This window comes from Canis aureus, chromosome 17 (assembly GCF_053574225.1).
Source record: "Canis aureus isolate CA01 chromosome 17, VMU_Caureus_v.1.0, whole genome shotgun sequence".
Lineage (NCBI taxonomy): Eukaryota > Metazoa > Chordata > Mammalia > Carnivora > Canidae > Canis > Canis aureus.
Window position 1 is genome coordinate 56,436,966 of NC_135627.1, and position 20,834 is coordinate 56,457,799.

The window sequence follows — 20,834 nt, forward strand, 5'->3', positions numbered from 1 at the left end:
AAGGTCTTACCTTTCGTCTTATCCCTTGCTCTTTCCCCCTCCTCTGCTGACACTGTCACTCCAGGTGTGTATAGGGGACCCATCTGCCCCCAACAATGCCGCTGTGGTCCCTGGGACTCCAGACAGATGTGCGTGAGAGGATAGAGCGCCTGCCACAGCACCAGCCACCTTGAACACAGCTCTAGAGCTTGTCTTCTCTCCCTGAGCATCCCGGGTCCCCTTCTCTGCTGCAGTTGGGCCTGTCCCCACTGCTCCTACCTTGATGTCAGTACTGAAGTTGTTGATTTTGTTGCAGCCTGCGTTCTCCAGGTGGTAGTTAGCCCACCGCAGCAGCAGCTCCTCGGGGGACAGTTTCATCAGGTCCTCCAGACTCTCCCCTTCCCTCAGAAGGGCGATCAGAGCTGGGGAAGGACAAAGGCGAAGAAAGATAAATACTGGATCTGGGAAGGGCGCTGGAGCTCCACAGGAGACCTGAGAGGGCAATGCCACTTCTCCGGGCTGGGGGGACTTAGGGCCCTTCCAGTGGAATAAACACTTTATTATCATTCCCTGAAAAGAAAGGCAAGGTGCTGCGAGCTTAGTTACTAGCCTCACTTTTTCAGGTGGAAGAAACAAGTCACCGGTGAATCTCGGTGCTTTGCCTGAGAACCGTGCAGAAGCCACGGGAGAAACCAGGACTATCGGGCTCAGAATGCGCCACCGGGCCTGTCAGCCCACATTCCATCCTACGACAACAGTTTTGGTTTTAAGAGATCAGTTTTGTAACGAGCACAACTGTCTCCTTGCCTATTCCCATAGGTGATTTTACATTTTGAATGCTTACTTGCATAATTATAGCATCTCAGAAAGTGTCGTCAACCCCTTCCTCCGTTCTTCCCAGCTGAATAACCATGGTCTGCTCAGCTAGAAGGTTTAAATTGAGTTGGAGGTCGTCATTTGTCGGTCAATAGTTTGTTTCTCGTGGGTTCTAAGTTTCCTGTTTGCTTTCTCTCCCCTGTATTATGTTTGACCCATACAGGTTTCAAAACGGCAACTCAGGATTCTTCGCTAGTTATGGTGATTTGGGGATATAAATTTAGATGTACATATAACTAAAGATTAGAGCTTGGCTACAGATTTCACGTTAGTGGGCTCTCTACTGGAAACAAAAAGGTTAACTGGTTTTTTTGTATGATTCTTATGGCGATGTCCTACTTTTGTCTCAACAATGGGGCTGTACTTGTTTAAATGTAGATAGGATGTGGACAGCAGACAGAGTTCGACTGACAGCTCCAATACTTAGTTGAGAGCTTTGGAACCCTACACGTAATCTTCCACAGTCTTGGTAAATAGACCAACTTTCTCCTGACCTGGTGCCATCCCTTCGGTATATGAACGTGAACCACTTCATAAAATACAAGTTCAAAGGAGTCTACTTGTTACAAAACATCCAGAGGCAAAGTGAGCCCAGAAAGGCTCTTGAGGTTGGATCCCAGACAGCCAGACAGAGCTCTAGGTTCTAAACAATCATTGCGATTAGTCTGTGGTCATAAAAAGCTTTTTGCTCTGTCATTTTAAAAAGTCTGGCTGGTGTGGATGGAAACTCTTACGTTAATGTAAACAGATTCGATGTAACTGCAATTTGCAAAAATTAAGGATTCTGAGCTTGACTATTCCTGACATCTTCCTCCCACGGCCCCCAACACAAGCATTAATAAAAAACCACGCCATTGGGGCACCTGGGGGGCTCAGCGGTTGAGCGTCTGCCTTTGGCTCAGGGCATGATCCCGGAGTCCCAGGATCGAGTCCCACATCGGGCTCCCCACAAGGAGCCTGCTTCTCCCTCTGCCTGGGTCTCTGCCTCTCTGTGTCTCTCGTGAATAAATAAATAAAATCTTAAAAAAAAAAAACCACGCCATTAATCAACATTTGCAGCTTTGTTCGGACCTTCATTTCTGCTGAGTTCGATGTCAGCAAACAATCCAATCTTGATGACTTGCCACAAAAGTCCCAGGACCAGGTAAGGCTTCCCCTCCTTCAAGTCCTCAGCCCCGATGTTAACCACGTGGCAGCCGATGGCTGAGGCCGAGTTCAGAGCCAGGTTCAGATTCTCCTGAGGGAGAGAAAGTGTACAAACGTTGTTTTTGACTTCGTAGATGTCAAAGGATGATTACTGGTTGACAACAAGGTTTTGCTTCTAGAAAGCTCACAGGTCTAGAGGCATGGTCTTTGCTAAATTTTGACAAGTGCAAGAAAAAAAAATCTGGGAACCCAGATACTGGGCTTAGGCGGTGCCTGTTGGATCAAATGGGCACCCTGAGTTGGAAGCCCATCCTGGCCTAGATGAAACAAATGAGTCTCACACCTTTCCTTCCATTCTGCTCTGTGATGGAGCCTACACACTCAACATCCCCACTGGCCACACATACAGGGGTACCTTTGAGGGTTGTCATTGTCTTGTCACTGGCCATGATTAATAACACAACTGTCGATATAAATCAAGCTCATTAAAGACAGTAACAAAACAGCGTTTTGACTTTCAGATCAGGTATTAAGGGAATGTCATTAGGGCAACGACAAAGGCAGAAATCAAATTCCCGGAAAGGATACTAAGACAATTTAATGAGTATCCATAATATCTGGGGACCGTAAGTCTACACACCCCTACACGCACACACACATGCACAGACGTAGAGACTACATGTTCTTATAATTAACAGTGTATATAATGCAACTCATATGGGGTTGGGATAGAATCAATGACATTTTCAGTCTGGAATCTGTATACTACTCTTGGGTCCTGAAAGAAGATATCAGAGGCAGAGATATATAGAAGTTGTCTTTAGGGCAAGTTAGAAACACAACACAGGCCACCAGTGATTTGGAAAGGGGACTACCAGAAAAGTGGGGTTTTGCCCTAGTGGAGAGCTCAAATGACAAATGGAAAATATTGTTTCTGCTTATGGCCAATATTAAAATTTAACATCAAGATTAAATTTAACATAAAGCGCATTCATGTATGTTTAATCATTGTTCCCATTTCCTTTTTTTTTTTTTTTTAATTTTTATTTATTTATGATAGTCACACAGAGAGAGAGAGAGAGAGAGAGAGAGAGAGAGGCAGAGAGACATAGGCAGAGGGAGAAGCAGGCTCCATGCACCGGGAGCCTGATGTGGGATTCGATCCCGGGTCTCCAAGATCGCGTCCCGGGCCAAAGGCAGGTGGTAAACCGCTGCGCCACCCAGGGATCCCCCATTTCCATTTGAAAGGTACACAGCGCTGCTTACAATCGAGCAGCGTGACATATTGTTCATGATTTAAGCAGTGAGACATGCTTCCTGAGTAAGAGAGTTAATAGTAACGTCGAAACACTGGAATATAATGTAGAAATACAGCTTACTTACTACTGGTTAGTCTTCCAGTTAATCAACAAATTGAAGGCCTAAAACCAAGTTATATTTATCGCACTGGTGGCTGTGGCCAATGCCACTGTGAGGCTGCCAGAGCAATTCCGGTTTCTCACCCCCCCAATTCTTAGAAAGGCTTATCTTTTCAGCTAAAATGCTGCATATTTGGCATTGGCTCAAAGATCAATTGCTAGGGAAAGTTGAGTTAAAACTTTAGCCAATGTGAATTTTATTCCCAGGTGGCCAAAACAAAGAATGGCGCCCAACTACTAACTCCCCACTGACATCCCCCTCCCCGGTTCCCTGTTAAATGAATAAAAGATAAAACAAAAGTGTCTCCCTCTATCCCCACTAGTCATGATGAATCACTGGCCGCAGAGCTGAGTTTGGGAATAATGCCCGAACACCTGGAACAGGCCGGCTCTGCAGTTCCAGGGCTCCTTCATCCCAAGCACAACTTTATAGTTTGGTAACAGAGAGAGAGCATACCTGGATGGTGAAGGGGGTGAGTTTCTTTTTGTTGATGGTTCTTTCATCAATTGTGTCTGGCACGGATAGGTTGATCATTTTACTGAAAAAGAAGCAAGTGAATTAAGGAAAGCTGGCTTCTGAATAACAGAGTCCAGTGACATTGAATTTAAATTCTAGCAATACCATAAGCAAATAAGATGGCAATATAATCTGTGTGATCCAGGGTTTTGAAGCAAGATCAGTTATGCAATTCTGATTAGATTCAAACTCTCTATGGGAAAGGTTAATGTTCCTGAAGTCATACTAATAAATCGAGGCAGGAAATAAAGACCCTACTTTATTCATGCACCTGGAAAGGTACCAAATCACCCTGGTTTCCTGAGCATATTAGGAAATTCTGGGTAGAGGGGATCCCTGGGTGGCTCAGCGGTTTAGCACCGCCTTCTGCCCAGGGTGTGATCCTGGAGAACCAGGATCAAGTCCCACGTCGGGCTCCCTGCATGGAGCCTGCTCCCCCTCTGCCTGTGTCTCTGCCTCTCTCTCTCTCTCTCTCTCTCTGTGTTTCTCATGAATGAATAAATAAAATATTTTTTTTTAAAAAAAGGAAATTCTGGGTAGAAAGCTAAGGCACATCCTTCATGAGTATGTCACTTTCTCAGCTGTGAAAAATTGTCCCCACCGTAGAAGTGACTACTTGTACACTTCTGAGCTTATGCAATGTCTACGTTTCTATCTGACTCCTGGTGGAACTCTATACTTTCAACTAACTGGACGCTAAAATGTTTTATATCTTGCTATAGTCACTGTTGTATCAGAACTTAAGAAATTTCACCCACTTAGGTGTCTAATACTTTGACCAGATGTCTAAAGTAAGCTATTATTATCTATGAAGAACTGCTTTTACTCATTTGGCATTCGTTTGACCTCCAATGGGGCACAGACAATAAATTTCCTAAGGCCACCTCCATCTTATTTAAAGAAAGGAAGTTGAAAAAGCAAATCCAAAGGAACAATAACAAATTCAAAGAACAGTAAACTCGACTGTGGCTATTTGTTCTTATGAGAAGTCAGCATTAACATTTCTTCCTCACAGTTCTTAAGCAACTGCCTTTTCTGTGGTGTTCTTTAAAGATGCGTTTCCATACCTCTGTCATGTGTGTGCATACATATATTTCAATAAAAGATGCTTTATTGCAATTCAGGCAAAGCAAACTCATAAATCATGATTTGAAAAAGCTGAAACTGTTGGTGATCTAGAAGCCCACCACTGGGAGATGATGGGAAGCAGGGGTGACTTTAGAACATGTGTAGTAACCTTGCTCTTAAAAAGCTTATCGTGCAATTATAGAGACAAAATATATGGATATGAAAAGTTACATTATAATGGCCTCCAAAGGACTGCAAATATGTGCTTTAAGAACCCGGTGAAGGGAGAGACCACTGAGGGAGTGGAATAGACCAGAAACCTTTGGTGTAAATGGATTTCTATAGGAGGAGAGGATGCAGAACGGTGTTCTCAAAAAGAAAAATAAAAGGCAAAGCCACAGCTGCAGTTAGAAGCAGGATGTGTATGGGGAAGAGTTAAGTCTGGTTGCTGTTGCATTCAGTTACTAATGCAGCCACTCACTCAGTATCCTGGGGGGTACCTGAGTCATAGGTGTCTTGGGAGGTAAAGCTAGAAGGAGACTGAGGAAAGATGATGGAGTGTGTGGGGTGCCAACCTAGGGAATTAGGACTTGATCCTGTAGGCTATATTTTTTATGTCTTTTTTTTTTTGGCAGTTGAAAGTTTTAAAAATGAAATCTCAGGGTGAACTCTAATAAATAAAATACTAGAAAGCAGAATTGTTCTGCTCAGAGCAGGGGAGGGGGGTTCTAAGTCTCTCGTCTACCCAGCTTCCTCTTCAACTCCTGTGCCCACCTGAGATTGGGCATTTCAAGGCTCTTCACCAATGCCATGCCTCACAATGGCATTAGAAGCCACTAAAGCCAGAGCCACCGAAGCATTTCAAAGACACCATCATGACCATCTGTGTAGAGGTCTTCTGCAGACAAAAACATTCGTCCTTTCCTAGGTGTCCTCAGCATTGGTATGTACTACTCAAAAGTCCCTTTACTTAAGGATTTGCATTGGATTTCTTCAATTATCATGCTGCCATTATCAATCTATCTATTTTCATGGTAGGTCATGTTCAGATGAAGCCAAATGGCATATAGTCCAAAAATAATTGCTTAAGGCCTTGTATTATTGCATCTCTATCTGTATTTGTCTCTATGCTGTGCATCCCTCTCCTCCAACCAAGAAATACTAGTTTTACATTTCTCATTATAAGTTGCTTTTGAAATTAATTTGCTTTTCAAGGATGTGCTAAGTAAAGTCCAGAAAGCATTTCAGATCCAGCTGAGCACCAAAAGGAAGTTGGCCTAGGATAATACAATGAATTTTTAGTATTCCAGAAAATTCCAGGGAAACCTTTGGAAACCAAGTGTTATTTACCAAAGGACAATGCCATCCCCGACAGCACTGAAGAGATCATTCGTGTTTGGATTCATTGGAATAACATGTCGACAGTCGGGGTCATTTTCCAGGGCTTTGTTTATCCAGTTGACAAAAGCATACTTCTCTTCCTCTGCAAGTAAATGATAAAAATGACTTATCTGCAAAATGAAAATCTGACATAAACCGAATTATTTATTTTTATTTTTTCATAAACCAAATTATACACATAGATCTCAGATTGTCATGCCCAGGAGAGACATTGAGATATGATCTGGTCCCTTAGCCTATCATCTCACATTTTTTGACATTAAAAAAATATCAGGTGACTTGGGGAATAGGCACAGAATCTCTATTCACTCCAGGTCATAAAATATATGCCAGGCATATTTAGGAGAGAGAGAGAGAGAGAGAGAGAGAGATCATATGTAACTATCACATATAAATATATATAAATAATAAAGATTATTTTTATTTATTTTTAGATATAATTTATATCTGAAGATGATCTAATGCTAAGGATAAAACTCAGGCTGCCTTTAGCCCAGCCAATTTAAACGTGGGATGATCACAGATAATCCCCTGTAATATCTTTGAGTTTCTTGATACAATTATAATGAAATTGCTATGAAAAAAAAATCTTTTGTGATATAATCTTTCTTTCCTATCAGTAAAGCTGCCAGAAGTTGATTTGGGAAATTTTAATAAAACCTCAAGTTGGGACACCTGGGTGGCTCAACGGTTGAGCATCTGCCTTCGGCCCACGTCATGATCCTGGGGTCCCGGGATCAAGTCCTGTGTCAGACTCCTTGCATGGAGCCTGCTTCTCCCTCTGCCTGTGTCTCTGCCTCTCTCTCTGTGTCTCTCATGAATAATTAAATAAAAATCTTTAAAAAAAAAACACAAAAAACCCCTCAAGTTATGCCTTACAGCCGGCATAGCGTGTCACTGAAAGCCATAGGGTCCCCTCAGAAGAATCTTGAGTCACAAAAGTTTGAGAAGCACTGCACAGCACCTCACTGCCTTGAAGATTCATAATGCCTATTTATATAGTTTCTGGCTTTAAGCGTAAGAGGTTAAACATCGTGTTCACAATTTACTGACCATACTCAACCATGGACTTACTTTTCAGATCAGATAATGTTTTGAAGAACTCAGCTTGGGATTTGCTGGATCACCACCCTGTCTGAACTTTTAATTTCCCTTAAGGCTGTTGGACGGCAGCCTTCAGAAGAAATATACAACTTTCTTCCAAATCAGTGAAAATACAATTTTTTTTTTTGACTAGGCATTGAGAAGAATCATGAAGTTTGGAGGAAATAGAAACTCGAGTAGTTCATTTTATCCGTAAGATTCACAAAAGAGTTCTTGCAGCCTTAATGTATTTTTTAAATACTACTGAGATTTATCCAGTGTTAGACTCAGAATTAGGATCAGAATTAGTCAATAAACTCGTGTTGGCTTCTGTCTTGGTTTGTCTTAGGTTTAAACACCAGGTTTAGAATACATAACCCCAGAAGGTACAGATTCTTTCCATATGGCCCCCTTTCCTACTACCCACCCGCAGGCTCTCCGCATGCCAGCAGCCGCCCCACTTCCACTCCACGCCCACGGGGACCGCCTACCTGAATAGGAGTGCTGGGTGCCGACACTGGACTGCTCCGACGTACCGCCGATCGCACAGATCCCTTCCTTCTTATTGATTGCCTTTCTAAAGGTCTTGGCAACCTCTGTGCTTTTTAGGCCATGAAAAACCTGCAGAAACGTAGTGTACTTTTAAGAAACCCAATCAAGTGATCAAGAAAACCACAAAGGGGGGAATACGTGATGTTGAAGCAAGGAGGGTGGCAACGTATTTCTGGATTTTTTTTTTTTTTCAAATTCTAAGTTTCAGATGCATCTCCTTGTATCTCCTGTATCTCTTGTATCGTACTCACCTTGATAAACTCATCAAAGCTGATCCTCCCATCCTGGTCCAGATCACCTGTAGCCATCAGGTTTTCTGCGATTTCTCTCACTCTGTACCCAGGCAGAGGCAAGCAAGCAGCCTTGAACAGGTCGTTCAACTCATTGCAGCTGATGTACCCATTGCCATCGGTATCTGCAAGGCAAGGACGTGCTGACCCAACGCAGGTAATGGGATGAGGAGGTGAGGGCAGGCGAGATGGGAGGGGAGTGCGCGGGAGAGGCAGTCATTCAGGGGTCAGAGCCTGACCCCATGCAAGAGCCAGGGTCTCACGGGAGGCCCGTGTCTATGAGAGATGCACATCGGTGTCGCTCCCAACCGCCGTGAGTCATCATGTCACGACACAGGTCCTGGAAGCAGAATCTGAAGGGACTTTGATAGGAACAGATGGGAAAATAAGTCACAAGCTTAGAGCTACAAAGAAAAACCAGGAAATCAAAGAAAGCAGACAAGACAAAAAATATGAGAAGAGCTGCAGGTGTGAAAGGGTCCAGGCCATATTTTGATAAAGAACTAATTTTCTTAAAGTGGACCTTTCAAAATTAAGTCCCCCCAGCTCCTCTGGCCAATGCCGCCGTATTCCTTTCACTTGCCCTATTTTACTTATGTTATCATTTCATCGAATCTGTCCCGAAGCTACTCAGTCAAGAGGAGAATTGTGTGGCTTGAGCCACCCGGTGTACTCACCCACTTTGGCAAAAGCTTCTCTGAGCTCCATCATTTCTTCATCGGACACTGATCCTCTGGCCATTTTTATTGCTTTAGGCAACAGATCTGCAGAAGCAAAAGAATATAAGGAATGACTTTTGTGCATCTTAATTCTTTTTTTTAAGTTTGTTTATTTATTCCTGAGAGACACAGAAAGAGGGGCAGAGACACAGGCAGAGGGAGAAGCAGGCTCCCCGGGAGGACCCCAATGCGGGACTCAATCCCAGGACCCTGGGATTGCGACCTGAGCCAAAGGCAGATGCTCCACCACTGAGCCACCTAGATGCCCCCGTGCATCTTAATTCCTAAACTACCACATTAAGCAGCAATCCTCATTTATTAAATGAAGAAAGAACCCTCTGCCTCCCTCATGATTTCTAACTACCTTTCCAACATGTAAGAAATAGCCTTATTCTTAACCGTCCATGTGGTGGTCTCCAGTTGGCTCTCACCACTTTCTCCTTTCCTGTGTATACAGATGGCTCCTCACCCCAGGAGCCGGAGCTGATTTCTCTCCCCTTGAATCTGAGCTGATCCTGTGTCTGCTTTGACCACCGAGAAGGCAGCAGAAGCCTTGTCTGAGACTGGAAACTCCTGGCTCCTTTTGGGATGCTCATTCTTAGGATGCGCCCTCTTAGGAACCCAGTTCCATTCTGCAAGACGTCCAAGCCACATGAAGAAGCCAATGAAAGATTCTCGTCTGCCTCTGCAAGGGGCGTGGAGAGAGCGGTGGGTGGCATGTTGTAGGCCACCCAAAGCCTATGAAAAAGCCAATGACTGGGTGCTCTGGTTAACAGTCCCTCGGCTGGGCCCCCAGCTGGCAGCCAGCATCAGTTGCCATGCTCCAGGGCAGGCCGCGTTGGAAATCCCAGCTGACTGGAGACCCTGGATGTCCACAGTCCCTGTCACATCACATTAGCAGAAAAATCACCCGGCTGTGTGCCTCGTCAACAAGCAGAATCAAGACATGGGATAAAACAATTGTTGCTTTAAATCACTGAGTCTTGGAGTCGCGTGTTACACGGCAAAACACAACGGTGACACTCAGTTTTTACATAAATATCTTTTTTTAGAGATGATGTCAAGTTCACATTTAAAATGAATATGTTTGGCCAAGCCAAAAGATAACTTTTATCATTTTATTTAATTTTTTAAAAATTTTTATTTATTTATGATAGTCACAGAGAGAGAGAGAGAGGGGCAGAGACACAGGCAGAGGGAGAAGCAGGCTCAATGCACAGGAGCCCGACGTGGGACTCGATCCCGGGTCTCCAGGATCGCGCCCTGGGCCAAAGGCAGGTGTCAAACCGCTGCGCCACCCAGGGATCCAACTTTTATCATTTTAAAGGGAGCTTTCAAATTCTCTAAATATTCAGAGAAGGAGGAAGGGAACCTGACCCGCTAATAATTCATCTATGGGAACCTGAGGGACTTTTTAGGTGCTCTTTTTTTTTTTTTTTTTTTTTTTTCCAGAAAGGAGTTAATTTCCCTGTCCTTGCGCTGCCCTCTAGCGGATAGAAAGAGAATGAAACAGAAAGGAAATTCTATTCTCCATGCTCCTGGCTAAATCACACCAAAATATTTCTTTTTTTCTTTTAAAGATCTTATTTATCCATCCATGAGAGACACACAGAGAGAGGCAGAGACACAGGCAGAGGGAGAAGCAGACTCCCTGGGAGGACCCCGATGCAGGACTCAATCCCAGGACCCCAGGGTCACGCCCTGAGCCAAAGGCTCAACCACTGAGCCACCCAGGTGCCCCACACCAGAATATTCCAAATCAGAGTTCCAGTACAGCTTACTGGATTTCCTGGTGGGGAAGGGATGAATGAGTGGGGGTGAAAGGGTGGATGATGGGGTGTTTTTACATGTAACTATAATTCTTTCTTTCTTTCTTTTTTTAAGATTTTATTTATTTATTCATGAGAGAGAGAGAGAGAGAGAGAGAGGCAGAGACACAGGCAGAGGGAGAAGCAGGCTCCATGCCGGGAGCCCGACGTGGGACTCGATCCCGGGACCCCAGGATCACGCCCTGGGCTTAAGGCGACACTAAACCACTGAGCCCCCCGGGCTGCCCAAGCTCTGTGTTTCTTATAATATCCCTCGATGAAATCCGATGGCAGAAAGATATATATTCCCACTTTGTCCAACAGGAAACAGAAGCTCAGAGAAGTTAGCACACATCCCTCAGATCACACAGCCACGGAGAAGAGCAGCCAGGATGCTAATTCTCAGCTCTTTTCTTTTCACCCTTGCTATCTATGCAGGTTTGATGCCTTCACACCTGTGTTAGGTATTCATTTTTGTCCTCCCATACGACTGCTCACCAATTATTCATTAGCCAGCTAACGTGCATACTCCGTGGGAGGTTTAAAAACTATGGCACAGAGAACCTAGGTAGGTATCCTAGGAAGTTCGTGCTTTCATGTGTTAGGAAATCAAGGCTTTGACTTTGTACCTTTTACTAAATCCCTGTGACTAAATCAGCCTGACTCTCCCTTTACAAATATTCCCTATATACATTAAGAGAAGGCTCTCCTCCATCATAGTTCACAAGATCTTTGATAAAATCTGGTCTAAAGCCCCAAAGCTGGCTGGCCTTTCTTGTTTTTCAGTGTCTTTTCACTTCCTGGCTCGTGGATGTTCATGGGATTATGAGAGAAATGCATTCATTTACAGATATTTTCTGAATGCCTCCTACAAGCCAGGCGCTGCTCCTCATTTCAGCTGAGGCACATCTATACCGATCTAGGGGCCCTGAAAGCATGAAGCAATGTTAAGGATAAGAAGAATGAATGGAATCTCTGAGTCTAAACTTAGCAGTATCCTTTTTTTTTTTTTTTAACATTTTATTTATTTACTCATGAGAGACAATGAGAGAAAGAGAGAGAGAGAGAGAGGCAGAGGGAGAAGCAGCCTCCATGCAGGTAGCCTGATGCAGTGCTCGATCCCAGAACCCCAAGATCATGCCCTGAGCCAAAGGCAGATGCTCAACCTCTGAACCACCCAGGTGCCCCTAGCCCTATCCTTTGACATAGAGTTTCAGATGGTAGACACTGTAAGAGATGGGAGAAAAATCCCAAATACAGGCAAAAAGTAGACTACGCTTTAAGAGTCAAAAGCAGGGCCAAAGAATAAATGAAAGAGTTACAGTATTAGGTGAGAAAGAAAATCTAAAGATCATGGTATAATGAAAAATCAGAGAGAATGTTTTAGCTAGCAGAGAAATTGGATGGCCTGTTTAAATTAAAGAATTTGGGGTGGGAGGTTGAAAAAAAGCATTATTTTAATAACCATGTGATTTTTTTAAAAGATTTTATTTATTCATGAGACACACAGAGAGAGAGAGAGAGAGTGGCAGAGACAGAAGCAGGCTCCATGCAGGGAGCCTGATGTGGGACTTGATCCAGGGACTCCAGGATCATGCCTTGAGCCAAAGGCAGATGCTTAACCGCTGAGCCACCGAGGCGTCCCTAAAACCATGTGATTTTTTTTTTAAACCATGGCAAGTAGGTCAAGATGGAAAGCCTGAGCATCTGGATAACTATATTTTTCTGAGAGATTCATAAATGGGGAAGATCGACTTGGAGAAGCCATGGAGTGAGACAGCTGTCACATTTTAAAAATCCAAAATCCTTCCATGATTTAAGAGCTAAAGCAAAATTTATTTCAAAAGGGGAATTGGATGGGGCGCCTGAGTGGCTGGGTCAGTTGAGCGACCAACTCTTGGTTCCAGCTCAGGTCATGATCTCAAGATCATGTGAGATTGAGTTCTGCAGAGAGCCCTGAGCATGGAGCACTGAGGCCCCACACTTAGTGGGGAGTCAGCTTGAGCTTCTCTCCCTCTCCCTCTCCTTCCCCCCACGCCTCACCCTCATGCTCTTTCTAAAATACACACCTTTTAAAAAAGGTGAACTGGAGAAGGAATAGTCAACAGCCAAGGTTGCTATGACACTGTGTTGTTTGGGCCCAGCATGAATAGCGATCTGGAGAGGGTCTCATCTACTATCAGAAAGAGCAGTAAGTCCTGGAAACTCAAACTTTTAGAGGTGGAAGGAACTTGGGAAATGGTTTATCACAACTCCTTCCCCTTATAGGTAGGAACACTGAAGTTCCGATGAGATGGAATGCTTTGTCTGTGTACAAGTTCCCCAAACAAGGCCGGAGCTTTAAAAGTAGCTGCTGGTGAGCAGAGTCAGAAGCCCACGGAGGTACCACGAACAGGGCCACAGGCCGTAACCGAGAAGAAACCCCTCAACTAATGGAACTGAACGTGCCATTGGCAGCATGTTCCCGAAGCAGAGAAGCAGGAGCGAAGGCGATGAAGAACATGCAGGTCACACCACGTCTAAGGAGGATATGGCCGGGGTTGGAATCCAAGATGAGGCACTTTACACAGTCATGTGTTTGCATGGGAAAAAAACTATACCCACTTCACGCACGCTCGAAGGTACGGGTTCTCACAATGTTAGGTTCCCAAGGATGGAAGAGGAGGGTTTCAGTTTGCAAATTACTGGCAGCACGTTGGCTGTGGTCCCGGGAGAACCTGCTGCAGGAGGGACGCGCTGAGCATGGGGCGCCTGAAGGCCTGTTGCTTCTGGGTTCTGCTCTACCGCTCCTGCGTGGGGGGCGGCCCCCTTGAGTTTTTCCCGGTTTTACTGAGAAATCACTGACACACATCCCCGTGTGAGTTTAAGACGTATGGCCCGATCGGGTGGTTTCCATACCCTCAGAAGAGGCTCAGCGGACATCCACTCTCCCGAGCAGGTCCCATAAGAAGCAAGAAGGAAAGAATATGGGGAAACACGTTCTCTTATGATGACAGCACACACTCAACAATCTCAAAACCACACGGCAAGGCGAGCTATAGCCGTTGTGTTGTCCATCACACCCCAGGATTTATCAGACAGCTGGAAGTTGGGACCTTTTGATCATGTTCCTCCAAATCCCCACCCCCGCCATCTACTTCTAGGAACCACAAGTCCGATTCCTTCTTCTTCTGTATGTTTAATTTTAGTTGTTTTGTTTTTATTCTTCTTTATTTTTTCATTTTGAGATTTTTTTAAAAGATTTTATTTATTTATTCATGAGAGACACAGAGAGAGAAAGAGCGGCAGAGACATAGGCAGAGGGAGAAGCAAGCCCCCTGCAGGGAGCCTGATGTGGGACTCGATCCTGGGTCTCCAGGATCATGCCCTGGGCCCAAGGCAGGCGCTAAACTGCTGAGCCACCCAGGGATCCCCAACTTTTTGAGATTTCATATATGAGTGAGATCAGATATTTGTCTTTCTCTGTCTGACTTAGTTCACTTTGCATGATGCCTTCAAGGTGCATCCACGTTGTCGCACCTGGTAGGATTGCCTCCCTTCTGTGGCTGAATAAATGCCGCTGTAATTTTTTCTCCCTTGTTAATGACTGCATCATCCAACTATGCCCTCCCAGAAACCATGTTAAGGTCTCTTGCAAATCAGTGGTGAATTTTCAGACCCTGTTTTTGAATCACTGCCCGAAATCATAAATCTAAGAAGACAGACTCAAACCATTCATCTAAGTCACATTTGGCTGCTAGTTTTCCTGTAAGCACTTACATTCATTAAATCAATAGCTATTAAATCCCAAGACATTTGGCCAGAGAAAGTACCGGTCGTTCACTTTTGCAAGATTATTTCTAAAGACTCAAGAAAACTAAAGAACCGCCCTCCCCCCTCCCCAAATTGCAAAAAGCCACAAGACCGGCTCGTTTCTTGAGGTCAAGTTGAGTTTTGAGTCTCAGCTTAGAGGAGGCTGGTATTTTCCAGACCAGTAGTGAAAGAGGTTTTCTGATAATGACTGCTTAGAATAAAAGCACCTAATTCAAGTTCCCTAAATTTGGAATATGGAGACTGTCGGTAGGAGGTTACAACAGAACACAGTGCTGTAGAATTTACAGAAGGAAATACATTCTCTAAAAATAAATGCAAAATTGTAAGCTGAATTTTCTCTGAGGAGTTTCCTGACTGACGACGAAAAGCCACAGAAGGGACGGAAAAAGGCGGCCTGGCCCAGAGCGAGATGCTCACGGGCTGGAGCCACTCCTGAGACGTGGGGGTGGTGTGCTGGTCAGTATTTAGGTTCGCCGTATCGATGCCCAGTTATATAACTGCCAGGACCAGGGCGGCATCTGTAACCTAGCATCACATTGCCAAGGGACTCTTTTGAGCGTGTCCTACTTTCCTTGCAACTTGACACAGTGGGTAAAGGAAAACTGGAAACTCGGGACCCAGATTCCTAGCTTCACCTCGACTGTGTCAGTACGTCAACAGGACAAAACCACATGACTTCCAAACACCTGAATGAACAGTTAATCCAAAACAACGTGTAATCGAAAACATCATTCCTATTGCAATCTTTGGTGCCAGACCTTTCTGCCTGAAGAAGAGGAACATAAAACACAGAGGAGTCCCAAGCAAAAATAAAACCCCTGAGAGTTTTTAAGAAGCCATCCTGCTAAACTTCTATGAGACGAGGAAGAAGCCTTGCTCCGGCTCATTGTGTCCCCTTCCTGGTACAAAGTAGTCACTGCAGAGCATCTAACCAGCAGGAATCCCTGTATGTTCTGGGGGTACCATTCCAAAGTTTTCCATAAAGGCTGATTCTGAAAATGTATTCTAAAGAGGACTGTGTTTTTAAGAAGCCAATTAAGTAGCCTCAAATACAGATGACCATTTAAGGGAGTTCTTTTTTTTTTTTTTTAAGATTTTATTTATTCATGAGAGACACAGAGAGAAAGGCAGAGACATAGGCAGAGGGAGAAGCAGGGTCCCCGTGGGGAGGCCGATGTGGGACTAGATCCCAGGACCCCGGGATCATGACCTGAGCCGAAGCCAGATGCTCAACCACTGAGCCACACAGGAGCCCCAAAGGGAGTTCTCATGACATCTTTTGTCAAGTCAAAATCTCCTTTAGGTTGTCTTTGTTCTCTGTGCAGATACACTGATTTGCCCAAGGGCTTCTCCAGAGCATAGGATTCCCCTTTCTGTGGCCTTGGGGGGTAAAATCCAGCAGTGAGGCAGGGGCAGGGACCCAGTGGCTCTCTTCTCACTATCTCGGGCCTGGTAAACTCTCACGGGAAGCCAGCAGGCGAGACCACTCCAGATCTAGTGAATGTGTTGTTCTGGGAGCCTCTGTGGTCTGATCACACTTGAGGGGCTTTGGAAGCCGTGTAGAGCACAGCACGCAGAGCCGGGCTCCGTCAGCAACTGGGAAGTGCCCATCTCCCGCCTCCCTTCCCCCAGCACAGCCCTAATGCCTCCTGTTTTCTACCGAGTTGCTCAGAGCCATTAAGGATGTGACTCAGAGCAAACCTCTTGCAAGCAGAGGGGATGATACTCCAGGCTTGGGCTGTGGAGGCCCTCGATGCCTGGTGGTCTCCTTCCCTGGGGTGTAGACAATGACTCTTCTGGTGTTAATGCCTTGAAAATCCACAGCTACCCTTCATTCTACATCCTACCACGAGGACTTTAAGATCCAGACTCTTCCCCACCGAACGTTCAGGGTATTGGATCTTTTCAAAAAAGCTGAATATGATTACAGGCCAGTAGTAACCTACAATTCAATTACCTCAATATCAGACACCATTCACTCGCCATTTGTTCATGCATTCATTCTTTCTCATCATCTGTGAGTCTAAGTGCAAAGCACTGCTCTGGTAGCTGGACTGTAGGGATGGGAGGGTTACAGAGCCCCGGGCTTCGTGAAGCCCACAGTTAAAGGTCGAGTTTCAAATGTGGTGCAGAGATTATAGCTCACTTACTGCAAAATGGTTCATACAGCGCGAAAAGCTTTGAAGATAGAAAATGAATAAGTGAAACAGGGCTGAGAGGGAAAGAAGGACTAGATAAGAGTAAGAAATGAGCACAGAAACTTACCAAAAAGTAAAAATAGCAAACATCTAAATGAGCCGTGCAAAAAAAAAAAAGGTCTCCAGATCATTTATACATTCGCACATCTTCAAGGAAACCATACCCCAAATAACTGGTGGGAGCATGGGGCCTGGGAGACCTAGGGTCCTACCTGTCCATGTAATATCAGGCTTCCTTTTGCCTCCTTGGGCCTGTTTCCTTGCCTATAACCCGAGAGATGACACCCCTTCCATGTGAAAAGGTCCAAAAGCCTGTTAGTCAATAGGGTGCAGAAAAGGGTATGCACCAGTCAGAGCCCCGGAAGGGGAATTTCAAAGGAGCCTAGAAATGGGGCCAGGGGTTGTTATCAGGAGCTGTAGCAGGCACCGTGATGTGCCTTCTCTGGGGGCACCGCCTCTGAAAAGGCCCCAGCGTCTCCCAGCCCCGCCTGGCTCCTGCTCTTACCTCAGCAGCAGGTGAATCTCAGTCCTGCACCCTCTCCTCACTGACCAAGGCAGATGCTTGCTGCTCGGCGGCTCAGCACAGAGCAGGGAAGTTACCAGAGCAGCACGTGGGACGTGCTTTCTGAGACGTCAGTGTGAACGGCTTGCGACACGCTGATCCAGTTCACTCCCAGTTTCTAGGCAAGGCTGTAGGCACACTGTCCCAGAAAGAGAACCATCTACTATTTTCTTAAAAGTATCCAAATAAGGAAACGCTGCAACCTCACTGGTGTCTCGTATCCCTACCTGTAACCTAAATCTTTTCTGATACCATTAAAGCTTCCTCTCTCTTGGGCTGTGCTCAGAGGGAATTACAGAAGCTGCTCAATTCATAAAAATTTGTCACAGGCCTTAGCGATTGCCACCAAGCCTTAAAAAAAGAAAATTCTTTGAACTCGTTTTTTTTTTTTTTTTTAGGGGGGGTAGTCTTCCAAACCTTTAATAGTTTTCCCTTGCTATATTCTGGGTCTATGCCAACTTCCTTAAATGATGACATAAGAATAACAAAGTCTTAGAATGCAGAGGTAAGGGGACCATAGAGATCACCTATCCAGCCACTCTCTTCCTACCACAGAGGAATAAGATGACACCCAAGTTAAAGGATGCTGTCACGGAGCTCACCGGGACTGGAGTCCACACCTCTTTAATTTTCCCGTTTCCTTTGTAAGTTTTCAGACTCAAGATGTAAGACTGTTCTTTTGGTCAGTCCTGCTCAACATCCAGTAGGAATAACTCCCCTATGATTTCAAATATCTAATAAACATAATTTCATGTGTTTCCTGTACCTGAAGAAGGACTTAATCTAGGTATTAACAGGGCACCGCCAGGCTACCAAGGCCCTAGGTCCTAGGCTACAAACGTGCCAAATCCAATGAACACGTACAACTGACACCTTCCAGGTTACGATGATCAAGCCCAGGTGAATGCATTCTTCTGGGTTTTTTTTTTCTTGCCTTTGCATTTAGGTCCTCTGATTTTCCTTCGCGACCCAAAAAATCCAAACCACGTTAAAACAGCTCACCCTGAGGCACAATGTTCAAAAGATAGAATGCCAAATTCACATATAAATACTAAAATGGCACCCTCAGACTTCTAAAAATGATCAGCATGATTTTAGACATTCTGGTCTCCTCGCTGTTGGGTGGGGATCAGTGAGCTCCTGGTCCCTGACTCTGAGCTCTGGTCCTGACCTGGGCAGGTGGCTCTTCCGGCAGATGATGAGATCACTGGAAGTCTAGACCTGAAGTCACCTCATAGAGCTCCCTCTGCGTCAGCCACATGGCAGGCAGGTGAATAAACTCACCAACTGATGGCATGTAGGGCTTGAGAAGTCTGCAATCACCTCCTTTGAGGAGTTTAATGATGATATTCTTGTGCACATGTGAATAATATCCCTCGCGTGGAAAAGGACAAATGCCTAGAGCAAGCAAGTGAAGGCCTTCAACTTTTGTGAAACCATTTTGCTGGAAAAATGACTTTGGTGAGTTGATCCGTGGACTGAACAGAGGCTAGTGTCCCTAGGCTGTCTTTGAACTGGCCAAGGAAGGCTCAATGGCTTCGCCCCACCGGCCACCAGGGGGTTTCTGCCTAGGGTAGCAGAGTCTGGTGCTGAGCTCCTTCAAGCTGTAAGCCCTGCTGGCGGCCTGTGGTGCCTGGCAGTGGGTCCCTAAGTAGAGCGTCTGACTCTGAGCTGAGGCCTGCTGAGGTGAGAGGACAGGAACTGTGGAGACAGAGCAGGGACCAAAAGGAGGGCAAAACTAGCCGGGATGCTCCAACTCAGTGACCCAGGAGCCCACAGGAAACGGCGAGGAATGGACGTGAGGGTCCACTGGGGTGGAATTTGCATATCACTCTCTGGACTATGAAATTCATCCTCTGGTAATTCTAGATATCTGCTACTGAACCAACTCCTCTATCTGTACATGTTTTTCTTTCAATAAATATCTGCCAAATACCTACTCTATGCAGGTTCTGGGTCAGAGGCTGGCAACACAGAGATGGGATGTGGCCCTGCCCTGTTTAGGAGGGGGTGGGTGGGGAGAGTGTATTGTAGGCACTAGAAAACAGAGGGAGGGGGAAAACAGGTCTGCCCTGGAGAGCCAGGCGTGGCCCCCACAAGAAGTGACATTTGGCCTGGATTTCCACAGATGGGGAGATGTGTAGAAACAACTCAGTCTTTTTTCTTACTCATGCAGATGATTAATCCTTATCCTCTCCATAGAATGACCACTCTATGTTGGAGTCCGAGAACACGACAGCCAAATGACAAATGGGAAGGCCAGCTAATGTTTCCTGAACGGCTTCTCAGTGCTAAGTGTCTTCTACGCATTATCACATTTAACTGGCGCCACAATCCTATGGAGCATCGTTATGATTTCCTCCTTATAGATAAGGGAACTGAGATTTTAATTAGTGGCCAAGGGTCACCTTGCTATGACCTGGGGAAGCCTTGTGCTTACACCGGAGCCCAGGGGTAGGGGACAGCAGCCTATGCTGCCCCACTGCAGGCCAACACAATGGAGGTCTCACTGGTGGCACCTTTCCTTGCCCCCATGACCACTGGATTCTGTATCTTAAGGTTCCCTACTCTCCTTTGGGGGTCCTCAGCTCTGACTTCATGTTAATGATGGTCACGGACACACACACACACACACACACACACACACACACACTTTGGAAGATTTTACCCAGGACTGGGGCTCTTCCTGGGCTCTTTTGAGAAGTTCTAAATGTCTCTTCTCTTCAATGCCTCAACACGTTGAGGGAAGGGTTAAGCGAGACCACCAGCAGTGTGCTCTTGCCCATCCCTGCCCGTCCTCCTGCCTCTGGGGCACAAGGGATCCTCTCCATTAGTAGCTCCATGCCTGCCATCCAATCACATTGGCCTTCTCCTAGGTGAGAAACGCAAAGATGAAGAGCAAAGATGAAGAGCAGCCAATCTTGGCTCTGAAAGGACACCCAGTCCCTGAAGGCAAGCGCCTATGAAACTCAGAGGCCATCCTGGCCTTTGCACTCAAAATGGGTTATTATCATGGTGCTGTAGGAGCAAAGACAGGGAAGCCCTTAGCTCTGCCCCCAAAGAGAAGGGCAAGCTGTCCAAAGAAGGTGATACTGACCTTCACTGAGCTGCATCTTAAAGAACCAGTTGAAGTTGTCCAAAAAGACAAAATGGAAAGGGGTACCCTATTTCTCCATGCAGTGGTCGCCCCTCATCTGTGGGATATATGTTCCCAACCACCAGTGGATGCCCGAGACCACAAATAGTACTAAACCCTATACCTGCTCTGTTGTCCTTTTATCCACGGCCGACTCTGATAAAGTGTAATTTATAAACCAGGCCCAGTCAGAGACCAATGGTGACTAGTGGTGGAGCAGTTCTGACAACGTCCTGCAATAGGAGTTAAGTGAACACGGTCTCCTCGC

General features: G+C 45.5%; 1 protein-coding gene across 6 annotated transcripts in view; it reads right to left on the reverse strand.

The window, feature by feature from the left end:
- Positions 1 to 20,834, reverse strand: part of LCP1 (lymphocyte cytosolic protein 1) — a 106,065-nt gene that overhangs the window by 22,627 nt on the left and 62,604 nt on the right. For 3 of the 6 annotated variants that reach the window (XM_077855673.1, XM_077855676.1, XM_077855674.1), the window contains 7 exons: positions 9,008 to 9,094; positions 8,292 to 8,455; positions 7,980 to 8,109; positions 6,355 to 6,487; positions 3,877 to 3,958; positions 1,927 to 2,092; positions 259 to 401 (listed from right to left, as the gene is read on the reverse strand). In XM_077855673.1, the coding sequence (XP_077711799.1) occupies positions 259 to 401; positions 1,927 to 2,092; positions 3,877 to 3,958; positions 6,355 to 6,487; positions 7,980 to 8,109; positions 8,292 to 8,455; positions 9,008 to 9,071 (882 nt within the window). In that variant the 5' untranslated portion in view covers positions 9,072 to 9,094. Of the gene's footprint in view, positions 1 to 258; positions 402 to 1,926; positions 2,093 to 3,876; positions 3,959 to 6,354; positions 6,488 to 7,979; positions 8,110 to 8,291; positions 8,456 to 9,007; positions 9,095 to 9,518; positions 9,675 to 17,373; positions 17,515 to 20,834 lie in introns of those variants that run through there. The other 3 variants (XR_013356009.1, XM_077855675.1, XM_077855671.1) reach the window with 3 other exon arrangements.